Source organism: Zalophus californianus, chromosome 2, assembly GCF_009762305.2.
Source record: "Zalophus californianus isolate mZalCal1 chromosome 2, mZalCal1.pri.v2, whole genome shotgun sequence".
NCBI classification, from domain to species: Eukaryota; Metazoa; Chordata; class Mammalia; order Carnivora; family Otariidae; genus Zalophus; species Zalophus californianus.
In genome coordinates this window covers 142,310,986-142,336,212 of record NC_045596.1, presented here as the reverse complement: position 1 = coordinate 142,336,212, position 25,227 = coordinate 142,310,986, and the positions used below count along the sequence as shown (strand labels likewise).

General features: G+C 37.0%; 1 protein-coding gene across 1 annotated transcript in view; it reads right to left on the bottom strand.

The window, feature by feature from the left end:
* ANXA10 (annexin A10) overlaps window positions 1–25,227 on the bottom strand; it is a 94,556-nt gene that overhangs the window by 30,323 nt on the left and 39,006 nt on the right. Inside the window, exon 3 of the mRNA XM_027599798.2 lies at window positions 20,444–20,538. Within this exon, the coding sequence (XP_027455599.1) occupies window positions 20,444–20,538 (95 nt within the window). The remainder of the gene's footprint in view (window positions 1–20,443; window positions 20,539–25,227) is intronic.

The window sequence follows — 25,227 nt, the reverse complement described above, 5'->3', positions numbered from 1 at the left end:
AATATGCATTATCAAGAGAGATAATCTTGATTAATATTACTATTTTAACTTTAATTTCTACTCCTTAAAATTTTTCAATGTAGTATCTTTTGTGTAAAAAACAAAACAAAACAACAACAAAATACCAAACCTGTGCCCTTGGAATTATTTCCACAAATAATTTCCCATTATTTAGTTGTTTTAAACATCTAGGATACAATGCTTACTTTTTTTCTTAATGGTCTCTCTCAGATAAAATTTTAAGAAAATACTTTTTTAAATGGACTCATATTCATGTGGGACTCTATCAAAGTCTGCAATAGATCTAATAACTACCTTTTATTAAAAAATTACAAAGTAATTTTAATCTCCCTTACTCTTCCTCCTCTCTAAGTCAAATTCTACCTTGCATAGGTGTTTTGAGGGTGAAGTCGAGTAGGTGTGGTACTTGGCTCTTGACAACCTACACTCAAACTTCAACTTTGTCCTTAGGATCATGCTTTCTGTCTTAGACATGGAAATAGAAGATTAACTCCCCAGCTATGCTGTCCTGACTGGGCTTTCTTTGCTTTCTCAATCCTCTGCCCATTCACTCTTTCCCATGCCCACCTGTAGCTCCTTGAGATGTTTCCTTCAATATGGCTTGTAATGTGCCTCTTTGTGACTTTGTTCTCTCACTACAACGCAATTAACTTCAAAACGAAGGATAAAACTATATCTGGAGAATCCCAGATATTTGGAAGTTAAAAAACGTATTTCTGCATGATCCAAGGATAAAATTATAAATCACAAGGAAGTTAGAAAATACTTTCAGTTTACTGAAGGTAAAAACACAACATGTTAAAATTTGTGGGATGCAGCTAAGACAGTGTCTGAAGATAAATTTTTAGCTTAAGAAAAACATATGAAATAAATAACCTAAGGTTCCACATCAAAAAAACTGGAAAGAAAATTAAATTCAGAATAAGAAGGAAGAAAATAATAACAGGATCAGAAACCAATAAAATAGAAAATTGATAAATACTAGAAACTGTCAATAAAGTAAAAATCTGATTCTCTAAAAAGATCAGTAATGTTAATAAAATTCTAATTAGATTGATCAAAAAAAAGAGAGAAAATACAAAATATCAATATTGGGAATGTAAGAGTGGCATGTACAAATACCACAGACATTAAAGGAAGAAGTATTATGAACACATTAATGCCACTAAGTTTTAAAATTTATTTGTAATGGGCCAATTTCTTGAAAGATAGAAATTATCAAAGAAAACTCAAGCAGAATTTTACACTCAATCTGAATTTCCTTATATTAAAGAAACTGAATTCCTAATTAACACTACCTTGCCCATCTCTAGACCCCAGTGGAATCACTGATAAAATCCATCAAACATTTAAGGTAGAAATAAAGTCAACTCTATACAAAATCTTATAGAAAACTGTAGATGAAAGGGGAGACTGGGTGGCTCAGTTGTTAGGCGTCTGCCTTCGGCTCAGGTTGGGATCGAGCCCCGCATCGGGCTCCCTGCTCCGTGGGAAGCCTGCTTCTCCCTCTCCCACTCCCCCTGCTTGTGTTCCCTCTCTTGCTGTGTCTCTCTCTGTCAAATAAATAAATAAAATCTTTAAAAAAAAACTGTAGATGAAAGATGACTTCTCAATCTATTTTATGTGGCCAGTATTGCCCTAATAACAAAATCAAAAAAACTTCACATGCAAAGAAAATTGCACATTGATATTCCTTATGAATGCAGATGCAATAAAAATGTGTGCCCAAATATTTATAAATCAAAGCCATCAATATATAAAATATGTCAAAAGAATAACATGTAATGACTAGGAATGCAAGGTCAATTTACACTTGAAAATCAATAAATACAATTCCTCATTTTATCAGTAAAGGAGAAAAGCTGCATGATATCAATAGATATAGCAAAAGCATTTGAAAAAAGTTTAACACATAAACATAGTAAAAACTCTTAGGAAATAATAAATAGAAGGAATTTCCTTTATGTTGATGGAGGGCATTTATAAAAACTTTAGAGTTGAGATGGTACCTAGGAGTGAAAAGTGAATACTCATGCCCTAAGATTGGGAACAAAGCAAAGATATCTGCTCTTACTGTTTGTATTTAACATTATGTGAGAGGTATACACCTAAAAAGAAAAGCTAAAACTGTAAATCTTGTAGAAGAAAGCATAGGAACAAATCTTTGAGTCTTGGTGTAGCAAAGAATTCTTGGTTAGTACATAAAAGTAACAATCCATAAATGGAAAAAAATGATGAATTTGACTTTATCAAAATAAAAACTTCAGTTCTAAGGAAACCACAGGTATCATTTCACATGTCTGACAATAGACTTTGCCCAGAAGGTATAAAAATTTCTTAAAACTCAATAATAAGTAAAAACTCAATAATAAGACAACAACCTGATTAAAAATACAGACAGGATTTGAACTGATAGTTAACCTGAGAAAATAAGCAAATGGGAAATAAGCCCACAAAATGATACTTACCATTAGTCATTAAAATAACAGGAAGTAAAGCCACAATGAGGCAACACTACACATTCTTTTGAATGGCTAAAATTACAAAGACTGATAATATCAGGTATTAGCAAGGATGTGGATCATTTGGAACTATCATATTTGTGAAAACTCACCAAGTTGTACTGAAATGAATGTTCTATATAAATTGTACCTCAATATTGTGGATTTTAAATTTTATTTTAACATGTTATTTTGGCATCTACAAAGTGACTATTTTCTAAAGTTTCAATTTATTTAACTCTTTCAAATAGAGTTACTTTACTATATTTATATGCTGTACTAGTTAATACCTAATTTCAAAATATCATCTAATTTAGTAGTTTTTAGCATTTTTTTTCCACACTAGAATTATACACCCATCATAACACTGGTGTGATAAAGCAATGATTCTTTAATTAGACTGGGGTGGGGGGCCATATGAGAATCTTAGGTGAGAGGAAGAGTTTGTAAATTTATTCAGATGAGTAATATAATATCCTGTTTGGAGGTAGGATGCTTGTTCTTTCATTCCAACTGAACATTACCGAAATGGAGAAGAACAGGACATATGCAGTTAACTCTAGCTCTAAATGCACATTGAATTGATTTGGAAATCTGAATGTTTTGAAAGACTTGGATGCCAGTTATTCCAATGTCCCTTCTAGTTCAGAGAGAAAAGGTCCTAATAGTGGAGATTTAAGCAGAGGAGTGTGATGATTATATTAACCACTAAGATTTAATGTTCACTATCTGTTAGACAGGATTCTGCATATTAGGATAACAGTAATAGTTCTTTATGACACGGAACTATGAACATCCCGTGATATAGGTGAGAAAATTGTGGCACATGGAGCTTAAGTAGCAAGTTCTGTATAAGTAAACAAGTGAGTGACAGAGCCAGGATTCTGGTCTCTTTTTCCATGTTATATATGCCATAGAAAGCCACTAGTGATATATAAGCAAGTTAATAACAAAACATATAGGTGGTGAATGTAGTGGTTATGAACTTCTAAATCTAGTGGCAGTGTATCGAAGGTTTAAATGCAGACGGACCAATGTAATATACTTTTATTGTGAGAAGATAATGGTAGCTGGCAGTTGATGGAAAGGTAGAAATATTAGAATTATCATTTCTTATGAGCTTTCCTCTAACTCTAACTGAAGTTGATTATTTCTTTGCCACCATTGCTCTATCTTTGCATTTATTACACTAGATTTTCCTGACTATATTATATGCATTTATTTCCAAATTTTACTAAATTCACCTTCAGTCTCTAGCACAGTGCTGAGTATAGAATGTTCAGAGAATATATTATATATATAATTTATAAATGAATATATAAACAAATGTAAGAATAAATGAATGAGTGTTCATTCATTAAGAGAAAAACCCTATTTTACTGATTATATGTAAAGGATAAAGTCAGTGTTCAAGCTGACAGTCACTTGGGCATTGCAAGTCGTTTATTTGTCTACAATATCTGTGATGACCATTCCTCCCAAATATTTGTAACAATATCTTCAGTTACTCTGCATATTATGCCATCCTATGCATAGTAACACTGAACACGGATCTATGTATTCCACCGCAGACCGAGATTAGTCATGCCACTAGATGGCGCTGGTATATCTTTGTTTTGTAACTCAGGTGTGCGTGCGTGTGCATGTACACGGCTATGGTAAACCGATTTTATAAAAGATGTCAATGAAATTATGTAATTTCTGTGAAAGAAGCAGTATCAGATATCAGCTAATGCCATTAGAGTGTACAGGTTGGGGAGGTAAAGTATTTAGGTTTGTATCCTGGGTGTGTGAAGTGGCAGCTGTGAGATTGCAGGCAGGTTGCTTAATCTCTTTGTATCTGCTTCCCTATCTGCAAAGTGAACATAACAACAGCGTCTACTTCACGGGTTGATCTAAGTGTAAAAATATTTAACTCAAGTGAAATTCTTAAAATATTTTCTGGCACATATTAGGTACTCAAAAATGTCTTTTTATTTTCTTCAAAAACTACTAAATAATTTGCTACAGATCAAAAATGGCTGATACCGGACTGTCTCCCTTGCTCTCCTCTCTTATCTCTCTTTGCTCTCCACATCAGAATCTTGTCTATTATACTGTATTTCTCACAACTTTTGTATTATCCAATTGTCAGTAAATTCTATTGTCTCTAACTTAGAAATATATCCAGAAACTGAGGATTTCTTACCACTTTCACTGCTACAACCCTCATCCAGGCCACTACCGTCACTCCCCTGTGTTAAGGTAATAGCCTCCAAATGAGTTTCCCTTCTGTCTTTGCACCTTACAGTCTCCCCTCAACACACTCTGACAGTGCGATCCTGTAAAAATACAAATCAGATCAGTCACTCCTCTGCTCGAAATGTCCTTTCCCACTCTACACTCCAGGATAAACTAATACTGTTTTCATGTAGTTGATCTCAAATTAAGCAAATGAGCCAGGTATTTTATTCCATGCCAATGCCAGTGTCTTTACAGTGACTCACAAGGTACACAATATGTTCTTGGTCACTTCTCTGCCCACATTTCCTACTCCTCTTCTCCATGCTCCTGATTCCTCTCCCACTTACAGCCGGCTTCTTACAGATCCTGGAATAGCAGACCTATTTCCACCTCAGGGCCTTTGCTTTTGCCTCTCACTCTTCCTTGAGTGTTCTTTCTCTAGATATTCACATGGATCACCCCCTCCCTGTCTTTTTTTTTTTTTTTTAAAGATTTTATTTATTTATTTGAGAGAGAGAGTGAGAGAGAGAGAGCCCAAGAGGGGGTAGGGTCAGAGGGAGAAGCAGACTCCCTCCCTGTCTTTTTAATAAAGCTTACCTTTGTCACACTATTTTAAATTATACCTGGTTCCCTAATACTTGCTAGGAACTTAGCAGGCTTTATCTTTTTTTCCATAGCACTGTTACTTTCTAACAAGACACATTTTACTAATTTTTTTTTATCTGTCTCACCCGGGTAGAACATAAGCTCCATCATGGCAGGGCTTTTGGTCTGTTTTATTCATGGCTATTTCACCATCCCATAGCACTGTGCCTGCTACATAGTAAGCACTTACAAAATTGGTATATGATAAATAAATGGATGAAGACTACTTATAATTCAACAATTATTTATTTGGAGTCATTCTTGGCTATTCAAAGATGAACAAGCGAAGGTCCCTATCCCCAAGCAGTTTTATTTAGTGGAGGGGGCAGAAACACAGGAATTATAATTACCTTGCAATGCAAAATGTGCTAAGTGCTATCGTAGTAGAAATAGTCTGATATTATCAGGACATCTGGAAGGAGATATTACTTTCCGTGGGGAAGATAAATATTGAATAATATGTTTAAATAGCTAATCTCTGCATGTTCAAAGAGGAACCTTCAAATAGGTGCTCTAATTAAAACCTTAAATTTTCACTGGGAGTTATATAAATAACTCTGCAGATGCAACCTTTGGAGTGTTACTTTCCCCAGCCTGACTGACTCTACTTTCTTGTTTGCCAAAAATTTGCCCTAAAGGAACTCTGTAGGAATCACAGCTTGACCTTGCATTAAGCTAATGAGTACTTGCTCTTCCAATTGAGCTGTTCTATGCTGCTGATGAAACTGTAGATTACCCGTCGTGCAGCTCTTCTGACCACTCCATTTAAACTAAAAGTAAAATAGTAGTTTCTTCTTCCTTGTTCCTCTTACCTTTATATAATTATGTGTAATCAGGGGCAAGAAGTAGACATATGACTAACATTTTGCTTGTCTGAATATGCTCAGGGGAACATTTTTATATGCTTTTAACTTATATGCCTTCTTCTATTACCGTAAAAAATGATACTTGCTCTTTAAACACTCAGTGATGTAGGCCCATATAAAGTATGCCTTAGAATTTCTCTTAATTCTACCTTCCCCAATATTCATTGTATAAATACTCACATGATTTTATTTATTCTATCATAAAAACACTTGTGCAAGCTGCATTGTCATCTCACAGTGGTAAGTGAATATTCTTTTGAACAGCTCCACTTTGTAGATGTTTTCACAGTTTACTTAATGATTCAATTTTCAGTGGCAATTTGAGCTAATTTTTGTCTGGTAATGATGATAATACTTTGGTCTCCTGGAGAAACATAGTATATTAAAACCGAAGTCCTCCCCCATAAACACTACAATAACAATAAGATTCTTTTAAAAGTATGCTTGATCTCAGAATAAAGAGAAACCTCTGGGTGCAAAAACCAAGGAATAAATGAACATCAGAGGATAAGCAAAGGAGCCGACCTTGGAGATGACCTTGCAGGTGACTGGGGAGAGTAGAGGTTGGTTTTGAGCACTATTTGTTTTGGGTTTCAATGCCCAGTGTGGGACATTATATGAGGACAAGAGAGCATTTATGGGGCTAGTGTAATACAAGGAACTAAGTCTGAAACCTCTATGAGGTTGGGAACCTCAAAGAATTATACCCTCAGTAAAAGTATGAACTAGGAAAAAAAAATACCATTCAGCGTTGGAAGATGAGCAGAATGCTAACCTTTCATTGGGTTTTAAGTAGAAGCATATTTTCCCTGAGAATTCAGAATAATGGAGCTGTATCTCCCTTGGACATAACTTTTAAATGTATTCTACTGTACCCATATGAACTGAGACCTCTATGAGGAGAAATCATCATGAAAGTTGATCCAGGACTGGTGATTCTCCTGGGACACCAGGAAGAAGCAAATGCTGAACAAATCTAGAGAGATTCTCTGACTCTCCAGGAAAAAAAAAATTCTCACTGAAAAAAATGAGCATACTTTAAAAGTTGTCACAATAAAAATATAATTTGCACTTAGAATCAATTTTTCTAGAGGATAGACCGTGGACTCTACCAACAACTGAATTAAAACTTCAATTTGAGACAATTGATAACAATAGGAAAGAACACTATGAAAAAAATGGCACTTAAAAAGAAAGCAAATTAAATTCTAGAAATGAAAAACTTCTAGAATTTAAAAACAATATATTCTTTAAAGAGTAGCTAATAACTGAATTGGAATTAGTAAATTGGAAAACTACCTGAAAAAATTATAAAAAATCCCACAGAAACAGACAAGAAATAGATGATATGAATATAAGGTTAAGAGACTTGGAAGACTGAATGGCAAGAACAAACTTTTGATGGATAGGATTTACAGCAGGAGAGAATGTGGACAATACCAGGGAGACGCTATTTCAAATATCATATAATATGTGAATCCTCAGTAATGTAGATAAAGCACATGAACCTATTGACTAATAATGTAAAACTGCAGAATACCAAGATTAAAAAAAATCTTAAAAGCAAACAGAATAAAAGGTAATCTACAAAGGAAAACTCTTAATGAGAGAAGGGATTTCTCAAAAGTTACCAATGAAGGCTAGGAAAAAAAAATTAAAATTATATCTGCAAAGACCTAAGGAAAAGTAACTGGAATTCAGCCAAGGATGCTATAGCCATCTAAACTAATATTCAACACTGAAGAAAAAAAGATAAAGGTATTCTTAAGGAGAAGACTGGAGTAATTTAACAATCATTTGTTATTTCTGGAAAAAAAATGCTAAGAAATGTCCTTTGGAAAAATGACATTGAGATCAGAGACATGGAGTTGGATATTAGAAGAAAAATGAACAAAGAAATAGAAAATTATGAATAAAACTTAATAAGCATTAACTTTATCAAAAGCATAATAAGGATTAATTTGGGGGAGTATAAAACAAGGTAGAATAAAAATACTCAACAATAATAGTATCCTGTCTGGAAAAGTCCCCTAGCTCTTATGTTAATACCAAACACAAGGTGTCATCACAAAGACACAGCGGCACTTATACAGAATCCATTTCAAAGATGGACTCACTAAAAACCTTTTCAAATGTTAGCTAACTCCCTATCAGTCAAAAGGACCAAACCCTATGCCTGTGGCCAGAACAAAATGTGGCTCTGGCTACTGAGTCAAGAGTGCACCAAGTTGAAACATGGTGTCAGCAGTGATGAACTTGAGTTCTGCCCTTGAGGCAGAACTTTGTGTGTGGGCCCAAAACGTGGAAGTTCATTTGATTGAGGTGGGCACAGGTGACACACAGAAAGTAAATATCTTGCTTACTGATGCAAATCCTCTTTATTTTCTCATGTGTCCTTTCTTTCCCTCCCTTTGACCCCAGCCTCTACTGCTTTCAGAAGAGAAATAATTGGGTCTTCCTGTCCCATTGTGGACTAAAACATTCATGATGTCTGAGTATGCTGGGGGATTTTGGGGAATGGAAGGACTCAATTTTTTATGAATTTGTTGGATATAGCTGCCACATCACCATTCTCTGTGGACCTGTTGGTTGAATTTGGGTCTTCCCCAAATTCAAATGATGGGTGTGGGCAAGGTTTGCAGTGGAGAAAGAGAAGCTAAAGGAACTTGTGATCAAGGCCCTTTGGGCTGCTTTCACCCTACTGTTATAATAACTTCCATTTTTGAATATTGTTGGAACTTATGTTTATTTGTCTCTCCTGGGAATGCTTATAAGTACGAAAGGAGATGCTCTTGATAAGAAATAGGGAAGTGCTTCTGCCTAAAGCACAAATGGCGAAGGTCCCATAACTGCAGTGATTACTATCTGCTACCCATCTCTGTGACAGATGGCTTGTTGATTGGAACCTCTGGCAAGAAGAGGCAGTGTCTCAGAGGTGCCTCTTGGTGTCTTAAACTTGTTGCCTTCCTGATACAACTTCTGGGTACACCACTTTTGAAAAGCAGCTATCAGCTTGCTGCCGGACTCAGAAATTAAATGCCTGATAGTCTCATTTTGGTGGGTCAACTGGGACTCAATGACCAGCAAGGTAGGAAGGAATCAACAAGTCTCATCAAATGGAAATGGCACACTGAAGAAAACAGCTGGCCTGGCCCCAGGAGTATCATGATTTTACATGAAAAAATGGCAGCTCTTCATTGGGGGAAACTTTAACCCCATTGTGCTTCTTGAAACAAGCTGCTGAATCAATGGAGACTTCAGTCAGTTGCCCTAAATGCCTTGACTTGGTTTATTGATGGTTCAGATATGCTAAAACCAAATGATGTCCACTGGGCTGCTGTGGTGGTTCAACTCATTGATAGCTGTGAAAAACCAAAAATAGATCATTTTTGTTCAATGGGCAGAGATCAAGCCTGTTTTCATAGTTCTGGCCAGTATACCCCTTGATAAACTTTTTAATCACTCAACAGTAGACTGATAGTTAAGCTATCTGATGGATCTTCCATAGTCTCTACCATCCATAGGCTTCTGGTATTGGTGATAATTGACTGACTCAGTAAAATTTCTGACTTTGTCTTCTTTACCTCCTTCTGATGAACACACTTAGCAGGGCAGTTGGTCACTGAATGCAGTTTTCACTCCTGGATAATAATCATAATGAAGTATATATATATATATATATATATATATATATATATATATATATATCTGGTCTTCATCCCCCGTGCCTGGTACAGAGCTCCTAAAGCCTTGTTCTTTTCTGATAGGGGTGAGAGGATAATCTTTTGTTATTCATAATAACCCCCTTTCAATAATATCGGAGTTTATGCCAATAAGGTGATCTTAGAGGAAGGGGGCTGATTGCCAGAGGATTGGGTTGGAATCCTCAGCCCTACTGATCTCTAGGGAAGAGAGAAGGGCTGGAGACTGACTTATTCACCAGTAACCAGTGATTCAATCCATTGTGCTTATACAATGAAGTCTCTATAAGAACTCTACACAGGTTTAAAGTTGAAGCTTTCAGGTTGGTGAACACATCAAAGTTCTGGGAAAGTGACATGCCCAGAGAGGGCATGGAAATCCCTCATCCTGTCCCACATACCTTGCCCTATACATCCCTGCCATTTGCTGTTCTTGAGTTGTATCCTTTATAATAAACTAATAATCATAAGCACAGCACTTTCCTGAGTGCTGTGAGCCATTCTAGCAAATTATCGAACTCAAGGAAGAAGATCTGGGAGCCTCCAATTTACAGCCAGTCAGTCAGAAGTACAGGTGACAATCTAGGATGTCTGAAGTGGGAGATAATTTTGTGAGACAGCCTTTAACCTGGAGGATCTGTGGTAACTCTGGGTAGTTAGTATGAGAATTGTTTAGCTTGAGGAAAATAATCTACACATTTGGTGTCAGAAATGAAGTGTTGAATAGTGTAGAGAGAAACAGGAGTTTTCTTATAATTATGTAGATCTATTTTGAAAAATGGGGATTCTATCCTCACCATTCCTGGGCATGATGATCCTTTTCTTTCTCCAACATTGTCAGCCTGAGGGTATACTGGTTGGTCTACTCTGTGGGTGGCAGTCTAAGAAAAAGTGTCCCTCCTGCATCTGATCCTTCCAAAAGAAAGTTTTGGGTATGAGTTAGAAAAAATAAGAAAAATGATGAAGTACTAGAAAAGTGACAATTTTCTAATGGTGGAGTAAGAACAACACTCTTGGCACCTGGGGAAGGAATACCTAATCACGCCACTTTGGCTTTAGAAGGTATTTAGGACAACCTCAACTCACTGGCCAACATTGTTATGGATAATAGACTTGTTCTAGACTTCCTCCTTGTGGGCAAAGGTGAAGTCCCTGCCATCACTAAATACCTCTTGCTATATCTAAATGAAAACTTCAAACCAAGTAGAAAGGTCATTACTAAAACTTAAGAACAAGCCACTCAGCTTTTTAAGATAGGCCTTGATGATTTATGGGATTTGCTGAGTTCACTGGGTGCATGCCCCTGTGGGGCATGGTTGGAATCAATACTGCCAATTGACCTCCCTCTGCTGCTTCAAATCCTTTGATAATTAAATGCTGTATGAGACAAATTGATGGATTTAGTCTCAGCCTTTTTTAGTCAGAATGATAGGAATGGCTTGGGGATTGGTGTGCTCGTAGGAAAAAAGCCAATAGTGAAAATGGCATGTAGTGAAATGAAATGAGTTGTGATGTTGGAAGACCATTTTCTGTAGGTCTCATGTTTCTGAATGTTACACAGAGTGCGTCACTGACAGCCCTTTGTTCTAGACTAGCTTGCCAAGGATGTTTATATAGTGAATAGTATCATAAGATAGAGGTAGTGTTTCCCTTATGAGCAATGGGCAGCCATGCATTCTGATTCAAGTTTCTTATCTTACGGTTTCTCTTCTGCAGTGCAACCCACTGCATGTGCAGGTGTTATTTGGTCATCTTTGCCTTGACTTTTGGGATTGAGGCTCAGGGAACTCTTGCAAAAATTCTGACACTTTGGCAACTACTATGGCCATGAGTGATAAACTGTATTTTGTCTTTGACTCAGGAGTCTACCAGTATCTATGTTATCTTGGCTGGTTAGCTTGCTATCTTGTATGTCAAAGTCTCATTACCTTTCACAGTTTTTGACAGAAGTTTGTACAACATAATTTGAGATTAATCCATATACTTGGAGAAAATATTTGTACTCTACATACACAAGAAATAACTGATGTCCAAATTATATAAATAACTACAAATCAATAAATGACAAGCTACTGAAAGAAAAATAAGAGAATATAGAGTTAATTTAAAAGAGGAAGAAAACAGGAGGTTAAAAAATATGAAAAGATGCTCAACATTACATTTTATCAGGGAAAAAGGCAAGTTAAAACCATAATGAGGTCCCATTTATATCCATAAAATTGGTCACAACTTCAGAAGTTTTATGAAGATTTAAGGGAAATGAGAACCATTATATATTTATTGTAGGTGGGTGTGCAAATTTACAGAACTGTTTTAGAGAGTGTTTTGAAGCCTGGCTTTAGGAGTATCTAATTTTCTGTCTCCTTTCTTCTTATTTCCTTTCCTCCCTCTTTCCCTCCTTTCTTCTCTTCTTTCCTCCCTCCAGCTCTCTGTTCCTCCATTCCTCCCTGGCAGATTGTATGTTATTTTAAAGACAAACAATTGCTCAGGCTGTAACAAGCATATATAGAGGTTTTTCTAAACTTACAAAATTTTGATTGGTTTTGTAGAAAATTATCTTGAAATTATAAATTATTTTCCTGTTAGCTAAGTTTCACCAAAAGGAGTATATCTAATCCATTATATATTTGAAAGATAAGGTAGTTGGACCATTTTAAATTACTTAATTCATACTTATAAAATTGATCTGTGATAAATTGTATAATGAATTTAAGCTTTTGAGGCTAAAACTACATCTACCCCTCACTTCTAAAGTAAAAGTGAGGATAGTGGAAAAGATGCCACACCTGTTACTTGTGCTAGTGACATGATAATACTACCTCTAAAGTAGGTAAGGTAATTTTCTAGCCAGCTACTTCCTAGGTATGTTGATAGTTCAAGATCTATATTTTTAACCATGAAGCTGAGACGTAATAGGAAAAGAAAAAAATGTTATGAGAACAAGATGGGTGTGAAGAGTGAACTTGAACTCTGCACACATTCACAAGTCTGTTTTTTTCCATTGGATATTCTTTCCTGTTTTGTCAAAGATTAGTTGACCATATAGTTGTGTGTCCATTTCTGGGTGTTCTATTCTGTTCCACTGATGTATGTGTCCGTTTTTGTGCCAATACCATACCTGTCTTGATCACTACAGCTTTGTAGTCTGTACCTTGAAGTCTGGGAATTCTGATGCCTCCAGCTTTGCTTTTCTTTTTCAGGATTGTTTTGACTATTAAGAGTCTTTTGTGGTTCCATACAAATTTTAGGATTGTTTGTTCTAGCTCTGTGGAAAATACTGTTGGTATTTTGATAGGAATTGCATTAAATGTATAGATTGCTTTGGGTAATATAGACATTTTACAATGTTTGTTCTTTCAGTCCATGAGCATGGAATGTTTTCCCATTTCTTTGTATAGTTCTCAATTTCTTTCATAAGTGTTTTATAGTTTTCAGAGTAGAGATCTTTTACCTCTTTAGTTAGGTTTATTTCTAAGTATATTGTTTTTGGTGCAATTGTAAATGGGATTGATTCCTTGATTTCTTTTTCTGCTGCTTCATTATTGGTGTATAGAAATGCAACAAATATCTGTACATTGATTTTATCCTGTGAACTTGCCAAATTCATGTTTTAGTTCTAGCGATTTTTTGGTGGAGTCTTCTGGGTTTTCTACATGGAGTATCATGTCATCTATAAATAGCGAAAGTTTGACTTCTTCCTTGCTGATTTGAATGCCTTTTATTTCTTTGTGTTGTCTGATTGCTAAGGCTAGGACTTCCAGTATTATGTTAAATAGTAATGGAGAGAGTGGACATCCCTGTTTTGCTCCTGACCATAGAGGAAAAGCTCTCAGTTTTTACCCATTGAAGATGATATTAGCTATGGGTCTTTTGATATGGCTTTTATGATGTTGAGGTATGTTCCATCTATACCTACTTAGTTGAGGGCTTTTATCAAGAAAGGATACTGTAGGGGCACCTGGGTGGCTCAGTTGGTTAAGTGACTGCTTTCGGCTCAGGTCATGATCCCAGAGTCCTGGGATTGAGTCCCACATCAGGCTCCCGGCTCGGCAGGGAGCCTTCTTCTCCCTCTGACCCTCTCCCCTCTCATGCTTTTTCTTTTTCTCTCTCAAATAAATAAAAATCTTAAAAAAAAAAAAGAAAGGATACTGTATTTTGGCAAATACTTTTTCTTCATCTACTGAAGGACCATATGGTTCTCACCTTTCTTTTATTAATGTGGTGTATCACATTGATTGACTTGTGAATATTGAACTACCCCTTCAGCCCAGGAATCAATCCCACTTGGTCATGGTGAATAATCCTTTTATGTACTGTGGGATTTGACTTGCTAGTATCTTATTGAGAATTTTTGCATCCATGTTCATCAGGGATATTGGTCTGTAATTCTCCTTTTTAGTGGGGTCTTTATCTGGTTTTGGAATCAAGGTAATGCTGGTCTCATAGAATGAGTTTGGAAGTTTTCCTTCCATTTCAGTTTTTTTTGGAACAGTTTGAGAAGAATAGGTATTAGCTCTTTTTTAAATGTTTGGTAGAATCCCCCTGGGAAACCATGTGGCCTTGGAATTTTGTTTGTTGGTAGATTTTTGATTACTGATTCAATTTCTTTGCTGATTATGGGTCTGTTCAGGTTTTCTATTTCTTCCTGTTTCAGTTTTGGTAGTTTGTATGTTTCTAGGAATTTGTCTATTTCTTCCAGATTGCCTAGTTTGTTGGCGTATAATTTTTCATAATATTCTCTTGTAATTGTTTGTGTTTCTGTGGTGTTGGTTGTGATCTCTTCTCTTTCATTCATGATTTTATTTGGCTCCTTTCTCTCTTCTTTTTGATAAGTCTGGCTAGGGGTTCATCAATTTTATTAATTCTTTCAAAGAACCAGCTCTTAGTTTCATTGATCTGTTCTGTTTTTTTGTTTGTTTCTATATATTTATTTCCTCTCTAATCTTTATTATTTCCTTTCTTCTGCTTGTTAAAAGAAGCTATATCTAAAAAAAAAAAAAAAAAAAAAAGGAAGCTAGATCCTATTTCTCCTAGAGCTGAAGTTTTGCAGTACTCTATGATCAGTAGACTTGGTGCTTGCCAGGGGTTTGTGCTACTCTTCTGGGGCCTGTTGTGCTGATTCTCAGGTAGACTTGCCCTATGGAGATACACCTGAAGGGTGCAGAGGGGGCGGGGCTGATGTAAGTGGCTCCAACCTCCATTTGGGTGATGCTGTTTTGCTTACTGAAGTCAGTCAGTGCTGAGGGGATAGTGGGAAATGAAGTTGCCTGTCTCTTTCTCTCTTGTCCACAGAGCAGGGAGTTCACATCTGCTACTCTTCAGGAAGCCCTCATAGAAGAACAAGCAAGCACCTCTCTTGTGTCCCTGGCTTCTGTCAGATCCTTGCCTGCATTGGAGCTGTCCACTTGCCAAGTGGCACAATACTTCTGTGTTTTATCTTAGGCACACAGTGAGTTTCACAACTCCAAATTTTAGAGATCTGTGGGATAAGTACTCATGCTGATCCTATAGGGGAGGGTCTCGCCGCACTGTAGCTGGTGCTGGTTTGTCCCAGAAATTGGTTGTGTGACCATGCAACTGTTCAAAGTTTTTTTAAAAAATATTTTATTTATTTATTTGAGAGAGAGAGAGAGCACCAGTGGGAGTGGGAGGGGCAGAGGGAGAAACAGACTCCCCAGTGAGCAGTGAGCCTGAAGTGGGGCTCGATCCTGGGACCCTGGGATCATGACCTGAGCCAAAGGCAGATGCTTAACCAACTGAGCCACCCAGGTGCCTCTCATCCATTCTAAGTTTATGGTAAAGCACAGCCAAAAAGCCAGCACCAAGGTTTGCTGCCTCCAGCCTGTGTTTTTGTTCCTATGCTAGGGAACAGGGCAGCATGTTGGCACCACCGGTATTTTTGTCCCTAGAGAGGCTGTGCTACCACTCCCAAATGCACTCCAAGCAGGGGAAATGTTCCTCCGTGTGTGGCCCAGGGTATCCTCTGACCATGCTGCCCACTCCCAGATTTCCACCTTCCTCTCCCACCAGAGCATTGCCAAGCCCACCAGGCATGACCCTGGCGACGGTGTGGACCACCAAAACTTCAGACTTTGTGCTCCACTCTTTATAAAATCTTGCGGTAGATAGTCCCTCTCCTTTTTCCAGTCAGTGGTTTTGGGGAAGAATTCTTCTTGTGCGATCCCCTTTCTCTCTCTCTCTCTCTCTCTCTCTCTCACTTTTCTGTGATCAGGGTTCCTTCCCCTTCATAGCACCTGTGATTCTTTTCTCCCCAAAATCAACTCTCCACAGCTCCTGCCTTCCACAATGTGGCTGATTTTCTATCTCTAGTTGTGCAGTTTTCTCTCTCAGTCCTCTGATCAATTTCTTGGGTGTTCAGAATGATCTGATATTTAACTAACTGTGTTTGAAGGATGAGGCAAGCTTAGAATACCCCTACTCTTCTGTCATCTAAACTTCTCCCCACCTCTCTATTGAGTATCAACTGCATTAGTATGCTCAGGTTGCCCTAACAGCTAACCATAACTGGTGGTTTAAACCAAAGAAATTTATTTTCTTACAGTCTGAAGTCTGGGAGTCCCAGGTCAAGGTACTGGTAGGGCTGATTTCTAGTGAGGCATCTTTTTTTGGCTTACGTATGGCTGTCTTCTTGTTGTATCCTCATATGGTCTTTCCTTTTTGCATGCACTGCTGGTGTCTCTTTCTCTTCTTTTAAAGAACACCAGTCCTATAGAATTAGGCCCCCACCCTTATGACCTCATTTAACCTTAATCATCTCCTTAAATGCCCTATCTTTAAACACAGTTACTTTGGGAGATTAGGGCTTCAACATTTAAATTTTGGATGCAGTTGAGTCTGTAACACCAGCTATGTGCCTGCCACTGTCATAAGTGCTTTGGACACATTAGTGAACAAAACAAAGATTCTTCTCCTCGTGGGGCTTATATTAGGGAGAGGTGGAAAACAATAAATAATTATATATAAATAAATTATGTAGTATGTTAGAAGGCAGTGAGTGTTATAGAAAAACAAAACAAAACAACAGGTGAAAGGGATCTGGGCTTTGGGGTAGGTGACAGTTTTAAAAAGGGCAATCAGATTAGGCCCTCTTGAGTAGCTGACATTGAGCAAAGCCTTGAAGAATATGAGGGAGTTAACAGTATAGATATCTGCTCTTGTTAAATCTGGTATTTATTCAGTTGAGAACAACAGGCATTATTAAGAAACTTTGAAAGACATGATTTAGAGCCAGATAACCTTGGTTTAAGTTCTAACTTTGTGTGACTCAGGGCAACTTAGCCTCTACACTAAATTATATAACCAACACCACAATTTTAATGAATTCCAGATGCCAGGATATTTCAGAGCTGATTATCCCTGTTTCAGATGAGCACTGAGAGAATAAATTACTGCAAGGTTGAATTTGAACCCCATTCAGGAATCACTGTCTAATCCTAAACTTATCAGATATGTATAGTTTCTCTGCCTAGCCCCAGAGGTGTTTCATTGTTACCTTGGTTTCACTGCCTGGCTTTGGTGTGGAAGATAGGAGTGACCTCATTAATTATGTTGATAAATAAATAAATAAAAAAGGGCGCCTGGGTGGCTCAGTCATTAAGCGTCTGCCTTCGGCTCAGGTCATAATCCCAGAGTCCTGGGATCAAGCCCCGCATTGGGCTCCCTGCTCAGCCGGAAGCCTGCTTCTTCCTCTCCCACTCTCCCTGCTTGTGTTCCTGCTCTAGCTGTCTCTCTCCATCAAATAAATAAATAAAATCTTTAAAAAAATTATGTTGATAAACATGTCTGTCAGAGGCATTCCAAAAGGCTTTTCATTTGAGTGTAGGGATTAGTGTGCTTTTGGGTGAGGAAAAGTTGTTGATGAAATTCAGCGGCTCTTCACTAATGTAAAATATCAAGTAATAAGTATTTATGAAGCATGCTTAGACTTGCACTTTGCTCAGCAGCTAAAAAAAATAATTCTGTCAAATCTTAATTATCCATATTAATAAAAAATAAAAATATCAAAGGACTAACATACAGAAAATCTATAAACTCTCACCACAGAAAGGGAAAGAGCAGAAGATACCAAAAGTATAAAGTGGGTAATACAGGGATATCCCCTCCTCTTTTTTAAACAAAATGTAAATAAACAAAATATAATTTCTTAGATTCCCTTATTCTGTAAATGAAATTCATCTTTTATGTTAGAGCCTGGGCTGAGTTCTGGAAGGATAGTAGCAAATAACCTGGTCCCTGATTTTCTAGGAGATTACAGTCTAGTCATCAAGAGAAAAAAGTAAACCAACACAACCCAGTGTGTCAAGGCCATGGTAGCAGTATGTACAGGGAATTCTGGGACCCCAGCAGGAAGCACCTAGCCCAGGGCAGAGGGTGAGTGTGACAGGCAGAAAAAGTTTATAAGAGCAGCCAAAACTATGCCTTCACACTGTCATTCAGTAAACATAATTAAGCAATCTTGGCATGTTAAATAGACCCTTGTGCTAAACTTTCTGGATGAAATGCATTCCAACTTTTGAGGATTTAGACTGGAGTAAAGGGAAACACATATAAACAAGCTCACTAATGTGTCATTAGGTACCGAGGGGGAAGTTATGTAAAGAATGCAGTAGCAGCACAAGTCCATTCCACTCTGTTTAGGGTTAGTGGTGTGAGGAAGTGTGCAGTGTCTGGGATGATGGGCAGGTGTGCAGCTTGTGGTGGGGGGGAGTCAGGCCATTGAAATAGATAAAACACCCTGATTAAAGGTAAGGGAGTAGGCACAGTTAATTTGTAGAAGTACAAGTAGTTCAGTTTGGCTGCAGTTGATGGTGTGTGAAGGGGGAGAGGGAATAAAATGGAGAACAGAAACAAGGTAAGCTAGGCTTTGTATGCTCTGGGAAGGTATTGGCTTATTCCATGGACCTGTGGATATTTGTGAGGCAGAAATAAGATAAACATTCAGGGACCGAATGAGGGAAGCAGAAATCTAGTTTTGGAATCATTCTGGCTTCAGTGTGGAGGCTAGACCAGAGGGGGAAGGCATGAAGGTAGCAGGTACCAGTTATAAGTTTCACATTAGTCTGGGTACCAAATGAATCAAGACTGTGTTAAGTGAGAGAAGAAGAGAGAAATGTGAGAGGAAAAATAATTTTCAAGACTTGATAACTGACTGTATGACAAGGATATTTTGGAGGAAAGGGGCCAGCATGACTCATTGTCTTCCATTGGTGAGATTGTGTTGTTAGCCAATAGAGTTTAACAAACTTTGAGACCTCTGAGAGTATAAATTTTTCCATGTATTTTACATTCCTTGAGTGTAAGTACCTCATTTCTTAATGTTTTAATCTGTCTTAGTGTAATTTTGTAGAATATAGTAAAGTAATGCCTTCAACCTAAATTAACCTGATGTATAAAGTGCAAAGATGTATGCAAACCTTTGGGTTAAAAAAACACTGAAAAATGACCATTCTTATGACCTATGCATATTAAAACAATATTAGATTAGTGATGCTAGAACTTTTATAATTTTTATGTTCTCTTTCAAAAGAAAACTAGCACTGGCATCATAGGAATATAAGCTACGATAGCAGTTTTACCTGGAAAAAAAAAAGCATAACTGGTTTCCTTTTATGGCTAAATTCAAATAATATAAATAGTAGTGGTAGCTTCTTCGATTATTAATTTATTCTACAACAGAGAGCTATCCTTATTTCATGTATTATAGCTGTTCAAAGACTGAGATTTAGAGATGGAGTGAATTTATAAGAGCTAACTCTATAGGGAAAGTTTTATGATAGTGTTTCATCAATAATGCTCAGTTGACAAAGTAATTGCGATTTCAGGCCCTTTTGGCCTGAAGAGTTTTTGTTCTGAATCTGTGGTTTAAATGCATAACAAAAGAAAGGAATCTTTAATGGTACTTGCTTTGAAATTAGAATGTGATTACTTTAAAGCACTATGGATAGTTTTATTGCCTTAAACTATTGCCTTTAACTGCCATTCTTTTTTAATGGTCTCTACAACTGCATGCTGTGAGAAGAAAAGCTAGTCAGAATTCACTTTGGTTGAGAGTTAGGTGAAGACCTGTGGAGAATTGCAGGAAAGATCTTATTTTTTTGACCTAGTGATCATTAGCCCTTTCTATGCCTTCCCTAAAGCTTGACACAGGGGTGTTTCCAGCACAACATTTTTAGCCTAATTGGACCAACTAGCAGTGTAAGACTATCAGAACTTTCATTTTATGGAGCTGAATGATTTTTGAGAGAGGACTGATGGAGTCACTGTGTGAACATACCTCACACATAGATACATCTTTCTTACATTCCTTGAAACATGGTAGAGGCATAGGAACTGTTTCTGACATACAGTGGAGTCTGAGATCTTTGTCGTCTGTGAGACTGAAAAGAATAACAGTATCTGTTTTCTGAAAGGGTTGTGATTTCCCAGGAGTTTGCCCTAGAAACAGGTCAAGATGAAGAGACCCTACCCGGCCATACATGCTCTGGTATGCCTCTGCAATCATCAGCCTTTGTGCATTACAGCGTTGAGTTAGAATGTTGATCAGCATGTCTTTGTCACAGCCTGGAAAAGAATAATATTTGAAGATTAGTAAAGTTGCTATTCTGTAGTTTGGAAGAAGCCATTATCTAAGGATCAAAAACTATGGTGCTCGCATTATCTCTGATGGTACTTTAAAGCAGTGAGCAATTTTAACTAAAATTGGAAATCACAGAGCAACACTTGATGAAGGCTAGGTTCCTATCTCTCATTTTGGTGCTATGCCTACAGATTTTCCTTTAAAAAGATCCAATTAAAAAATACAGAAGAATAAAAAATATGGTCTTTCTTCAGTCACCTTTCCTACCCACCAAAAAAGGCTTCCTTGACCTTCAAGCTGATTAGTATTTAAATGGGTACAACATCTTTCTCATTTTACAGTTAAGGAGATAGAATTTATAATGAACATACATTAAGACAAAAATAACAGCTACGGTTCAAAACCTCCAGAAGAAGGAAGAGTAATGGACAAGGAAAGTATAAAAGTACGAGGGCTGTGTAACCTTCTGAGGGACTGTGTGAACCTCTTATGGTTGGCATGGAATATGGCCTCTTTCTCCTGTAACTGAGGCTGTTTCTGGGCTGTATGAGGCTTTTGTTTCCTTATATGCCAACTTACTGTACTGGCATAACACCCGAATGCACAACTAGTTCAGACAAATTTAGCTCTAACTATAGTCATAGTAGAATGACCAAAAAGGCCTTAACATTTCCCTCAGCGTGACTAAAATTTAGACAGGTTTCTTTGTGACTGTATGCCTTTGATCCCCCTTTTCTGAGAGCATTTACTTTGGAAAACTTGCAATTATAAATTCTTCTTTACTCCTTTGAGATATAAATCTGCCAATCACTTGCCAGTTTTACAATCCAGGAATGTCTTTCCCAAAATATTGGGAGCTATCTCTTTGAAATATAGTCATCAAGAAAGATAGAATCCCTATCTCCTAGTCTCTGTGGGCAGATAGGAACCTAACTTTCTCAAGAACTAATTAGCAAAAACAGATGACCTAATTGCATTGACAAACACCCACAACTCCCAGTGTTCTCCAGTACTTTTCAACTAGTCTCTCACCTCCCCCTGTGTGCTTAAAAACTCTCTTGCCCTTTGTTTCAGAGGAATTGAGTTCTTTCCTCTGTTGCTAAAGTCTTGATTTCTGTTGCAATAGTCTTGAATAAAGTCTTCCTTGCCTGTTTAGTTCTGTGTTACAGATTTTCTTTGACAAAAGTAGATATTTAATGGAGAAGAGGAGAAAAAGGAATTGAAAGGCTAGGATGTTAAGCAGATCATCTTTTTGGAAATTAAAGCCATCCTGGATGCCCTTGGTTCTTAGGAAAGCTGAGTCAGGTCCTGAAATATCTAGTGAATGAGGGCTAGTGACTAGGATTTACATAGATAACTACGCCCTGTGAAACAAAAGAAAGAGCAGGGTGTTTTATGCAGGTGAGAGAAATGATAAAATGGAAGGAGGGAGGCATAGAATCAGCTCCAAACACTGAAATTTATGGTTTATGAGAGGCATAGAGCAACATATTGCCCTGGGCCTAGCTTGTTAATGCCCTGGACTCAAAGGACACTAAGGAGTTCTGTAGGAGTCTGTTAACTGCATGATGGGAATTCCAAAGGGGACAAATTTTTAATAATAAATAGAAGATTTTTTCAGTTATATCCATTGTTATTTTTACTGTCTTCATATTTATATTATTCTTACAGTCTTCTGTTTTTTTGTGTTGTTCTGTTGAGATTATCTACAACCTACCTCTCTGACTGTATCTCCATTTTTCAAAGTGTTCATAGCAATTCTTGCTCATTTATTCTACCAGGATATTTCAGATTAATTTTATATGAATCTCAAAACTTTATTAAAAATTTTTAATTAAAATAACTGTAAATTTAGGAATCCATTTTGAAAAGTCTTTTTGTCACTATATCTGCTGAATTTTTTCATTGTTTTTCTTTTCTGAAAGATTTAGTAAAGGTTTGTGGAGTTTTTGTAAATGGCAAGAGACTTTATTTTGTTAAAAAATATTCATATTTGCATTTATATTGACATTAAAGTTACTTTATTTTGTTTCTTAACACATAATTGCTTAAATAAGTGACATTGAATTTTATAAACATAAAATTACCTTGTGTTCAAAAAAAATTATTGAACTCTCATTATTTTTAATAACTTTTTCATTGATTAGCTTAGATTTCGAGATACAAACAATATACTCTGCACATAATAAAAATTTTGATTTCTCCTTTACAGTCATTTTAAGTTTTTCTTATTCTCTTGCATTCTGACAGGAATTCCTAGGTAATTCTTATTTCCTGGTTTAACAGAAAAGCATGGCATAACAAACCATAGCAATTTTATAGGGTTCGATGATACACAGTGATTCTTGTTATTTGTGGTAGTTTTCTACAAAGTTGTTATGAATACTGAATTAACAGATGCAGAACTATGGCTCTGAGGGGAAATACACAGATTTCAACAACCTCTGATCACAATATTTTTGTCAACAGAAATGCCATTTACAACATATATGTTTGTTTGCCAATGTCCTTAAAAAAATAAGCCTGTCTCATCAGCATTGAAATCCTTCTTTTTCTGATACACTTTTCCTGTATAAAATTTAGGAGGTGATTTTAAAGAATATCTTAAGGAGGTATTCTTCTACAGTCTACTGATCTACAGAACTTGTTCACCTGAAAGTTTAACAGTTTTTATGCTGTATCACCTTTTTTTAAAAATTTTATTTTATTATGTTATGTTAATCACCATACATTACATCATTAGTTTTTGATGTAGTGTTCCATGATTCATTGTTTGTGTATAATACCCAGTGCTCCATTCAATATATGCCCTCTTTAATATCCATCACCAGGCTAACCCATCCCCCCATCTACCCCCAGAACCCTCAGTTTGTTACTCAGAGTCCATAGTCTCTCATGGTTTGTCTCCCCCTCCGATTCCCCCCCTTCATTTTTCCCTTCCTACTATTTTTTTTAACATATAATATATTATTTGTTTCAGAGGTACAGATCTATGATTCAACAGTCTTACACAATTCACAAAGCTCACCATAGCCCATACCCTCCCCAATGTCTATCACCCAACTACCCCATCCCTCCCACCCCCCACCATTCCAGCAACCCTCAGTTTGTATCCTGAGATTAAGAATTCCTCTGTATCAGTGAGATCATATGATACATGTCTTTCCCTGATTGACGTATTTCACTTAGCATAATACCCTCTAGTTCCATCTATGTTGTTGCAAATGGCAAGATTTCATTTTTTTGATGGCTGCATAATATTCCATTGTGTATATATACCACTTCTTCTTTATCCATTCATCTGTTGATGGACATCTTGGCTCTTTCCATAGTTTGGCTATTGTGGACATTGCCGCTATAAACATTGGGGTGCATGTACCCTTTTGGGTCACTACATTTGTATCTTTGGGTTGAATACACAGTAGTGCAATTGCTGGGTTATAGGGGAGCTCTATTTTCAACTTTTTGAGGAACCTCCATACTGTTTTCCAGAGTGGTTGCAGCAGGTTGCATTCCCACCAACAGTGTAGGAGCGTTCCCCTTTCTCCGCATCCCCGCCAACAACTGTCGTTTTCTGACTTGTTAATTTTAGCCATTCTGACTGGTGTGAGGTGGTATCTCATTGAGGTTTTGATTTGAATTTCCCTGATGCCGAGCGATCTTGAGCCCTTTTTCATGTGTCTGTTGGCCATTTGGATGTCTTCTTTGGAAAAATGTCTGTTCATGTCTTCTGCCCATTTCTTGATTAGATTAGTAGTTCTTTGGGTGTTGAGTTTGATAAGTTCTTTATAGATTTTGGATGCTAGCCCTTTATCGGATATGTCATTTGCAATTATCTTCTCCCATTCTGTCGGTTGTCTTTTGGTTTTGTGGACTGTTTCTTGTGCTGTGCAAAAGCTTTTTATCTTGATGAAGTCCTAATAGTTCATTTTTGCCCTTGCTTCTCTTGCCTTTGGCGATGTTTCTAGGAAGAAGTTGCTGCGGCTGAGGTCAAAGAGGTTGCTGCCTGTGTTCTCCTTTAGGATTTTGATGGATTCTTGTCTCACATTAGGTCTTTCAACCATTTTGAGTCTATTTTTGTGTGTGGTATAAGGAAATGGTTCATTTTAATTCTTCTGCATGTGGCTGTCCAATTTTCCCAACACCATTTGTTGAAGAGACTGTCTTTTTTCCATTGGACATTCTTTCCTGCTTTGTTGAAGATTAGTTGACCCTAGAGTTGAGGGTCCATTTCTGGGCTCTCTATTCTGTTCCATTGATCTATGTGTCTGTTTTTGTGCCAGTACAATGCTGTCTTGATGATTATGGCCTTGTAATAGAGCTTGAAGTCCGGAATTGTGATGCCACCAGCTTTGCGTTTCTTTTTCTACATTCTTCTGGCTATTTGGGGTCTTTTCTGGTTCCATATAAATTTTAGGATTATTTGTTCCATTTCTTTGAAAAAAGTGGATGGTATTTTGAAAGGGATTGCATTAAATGTGTAGATTGCACTAGGTAGCATAGACATCCTCACAATATTTGTTCTTCCAATCCATGAGCATGGGACGTTTTTCCATTTCTTTGTGTCTTCCTCAATTTCTTTCATGAGTATTTTATAGTTTTCTGAGTACAGATCCTTTGCCTCTTTGGTTAGATCTATTCCTAGGTATCTCATGGTTTTGGGTGCAATTGTA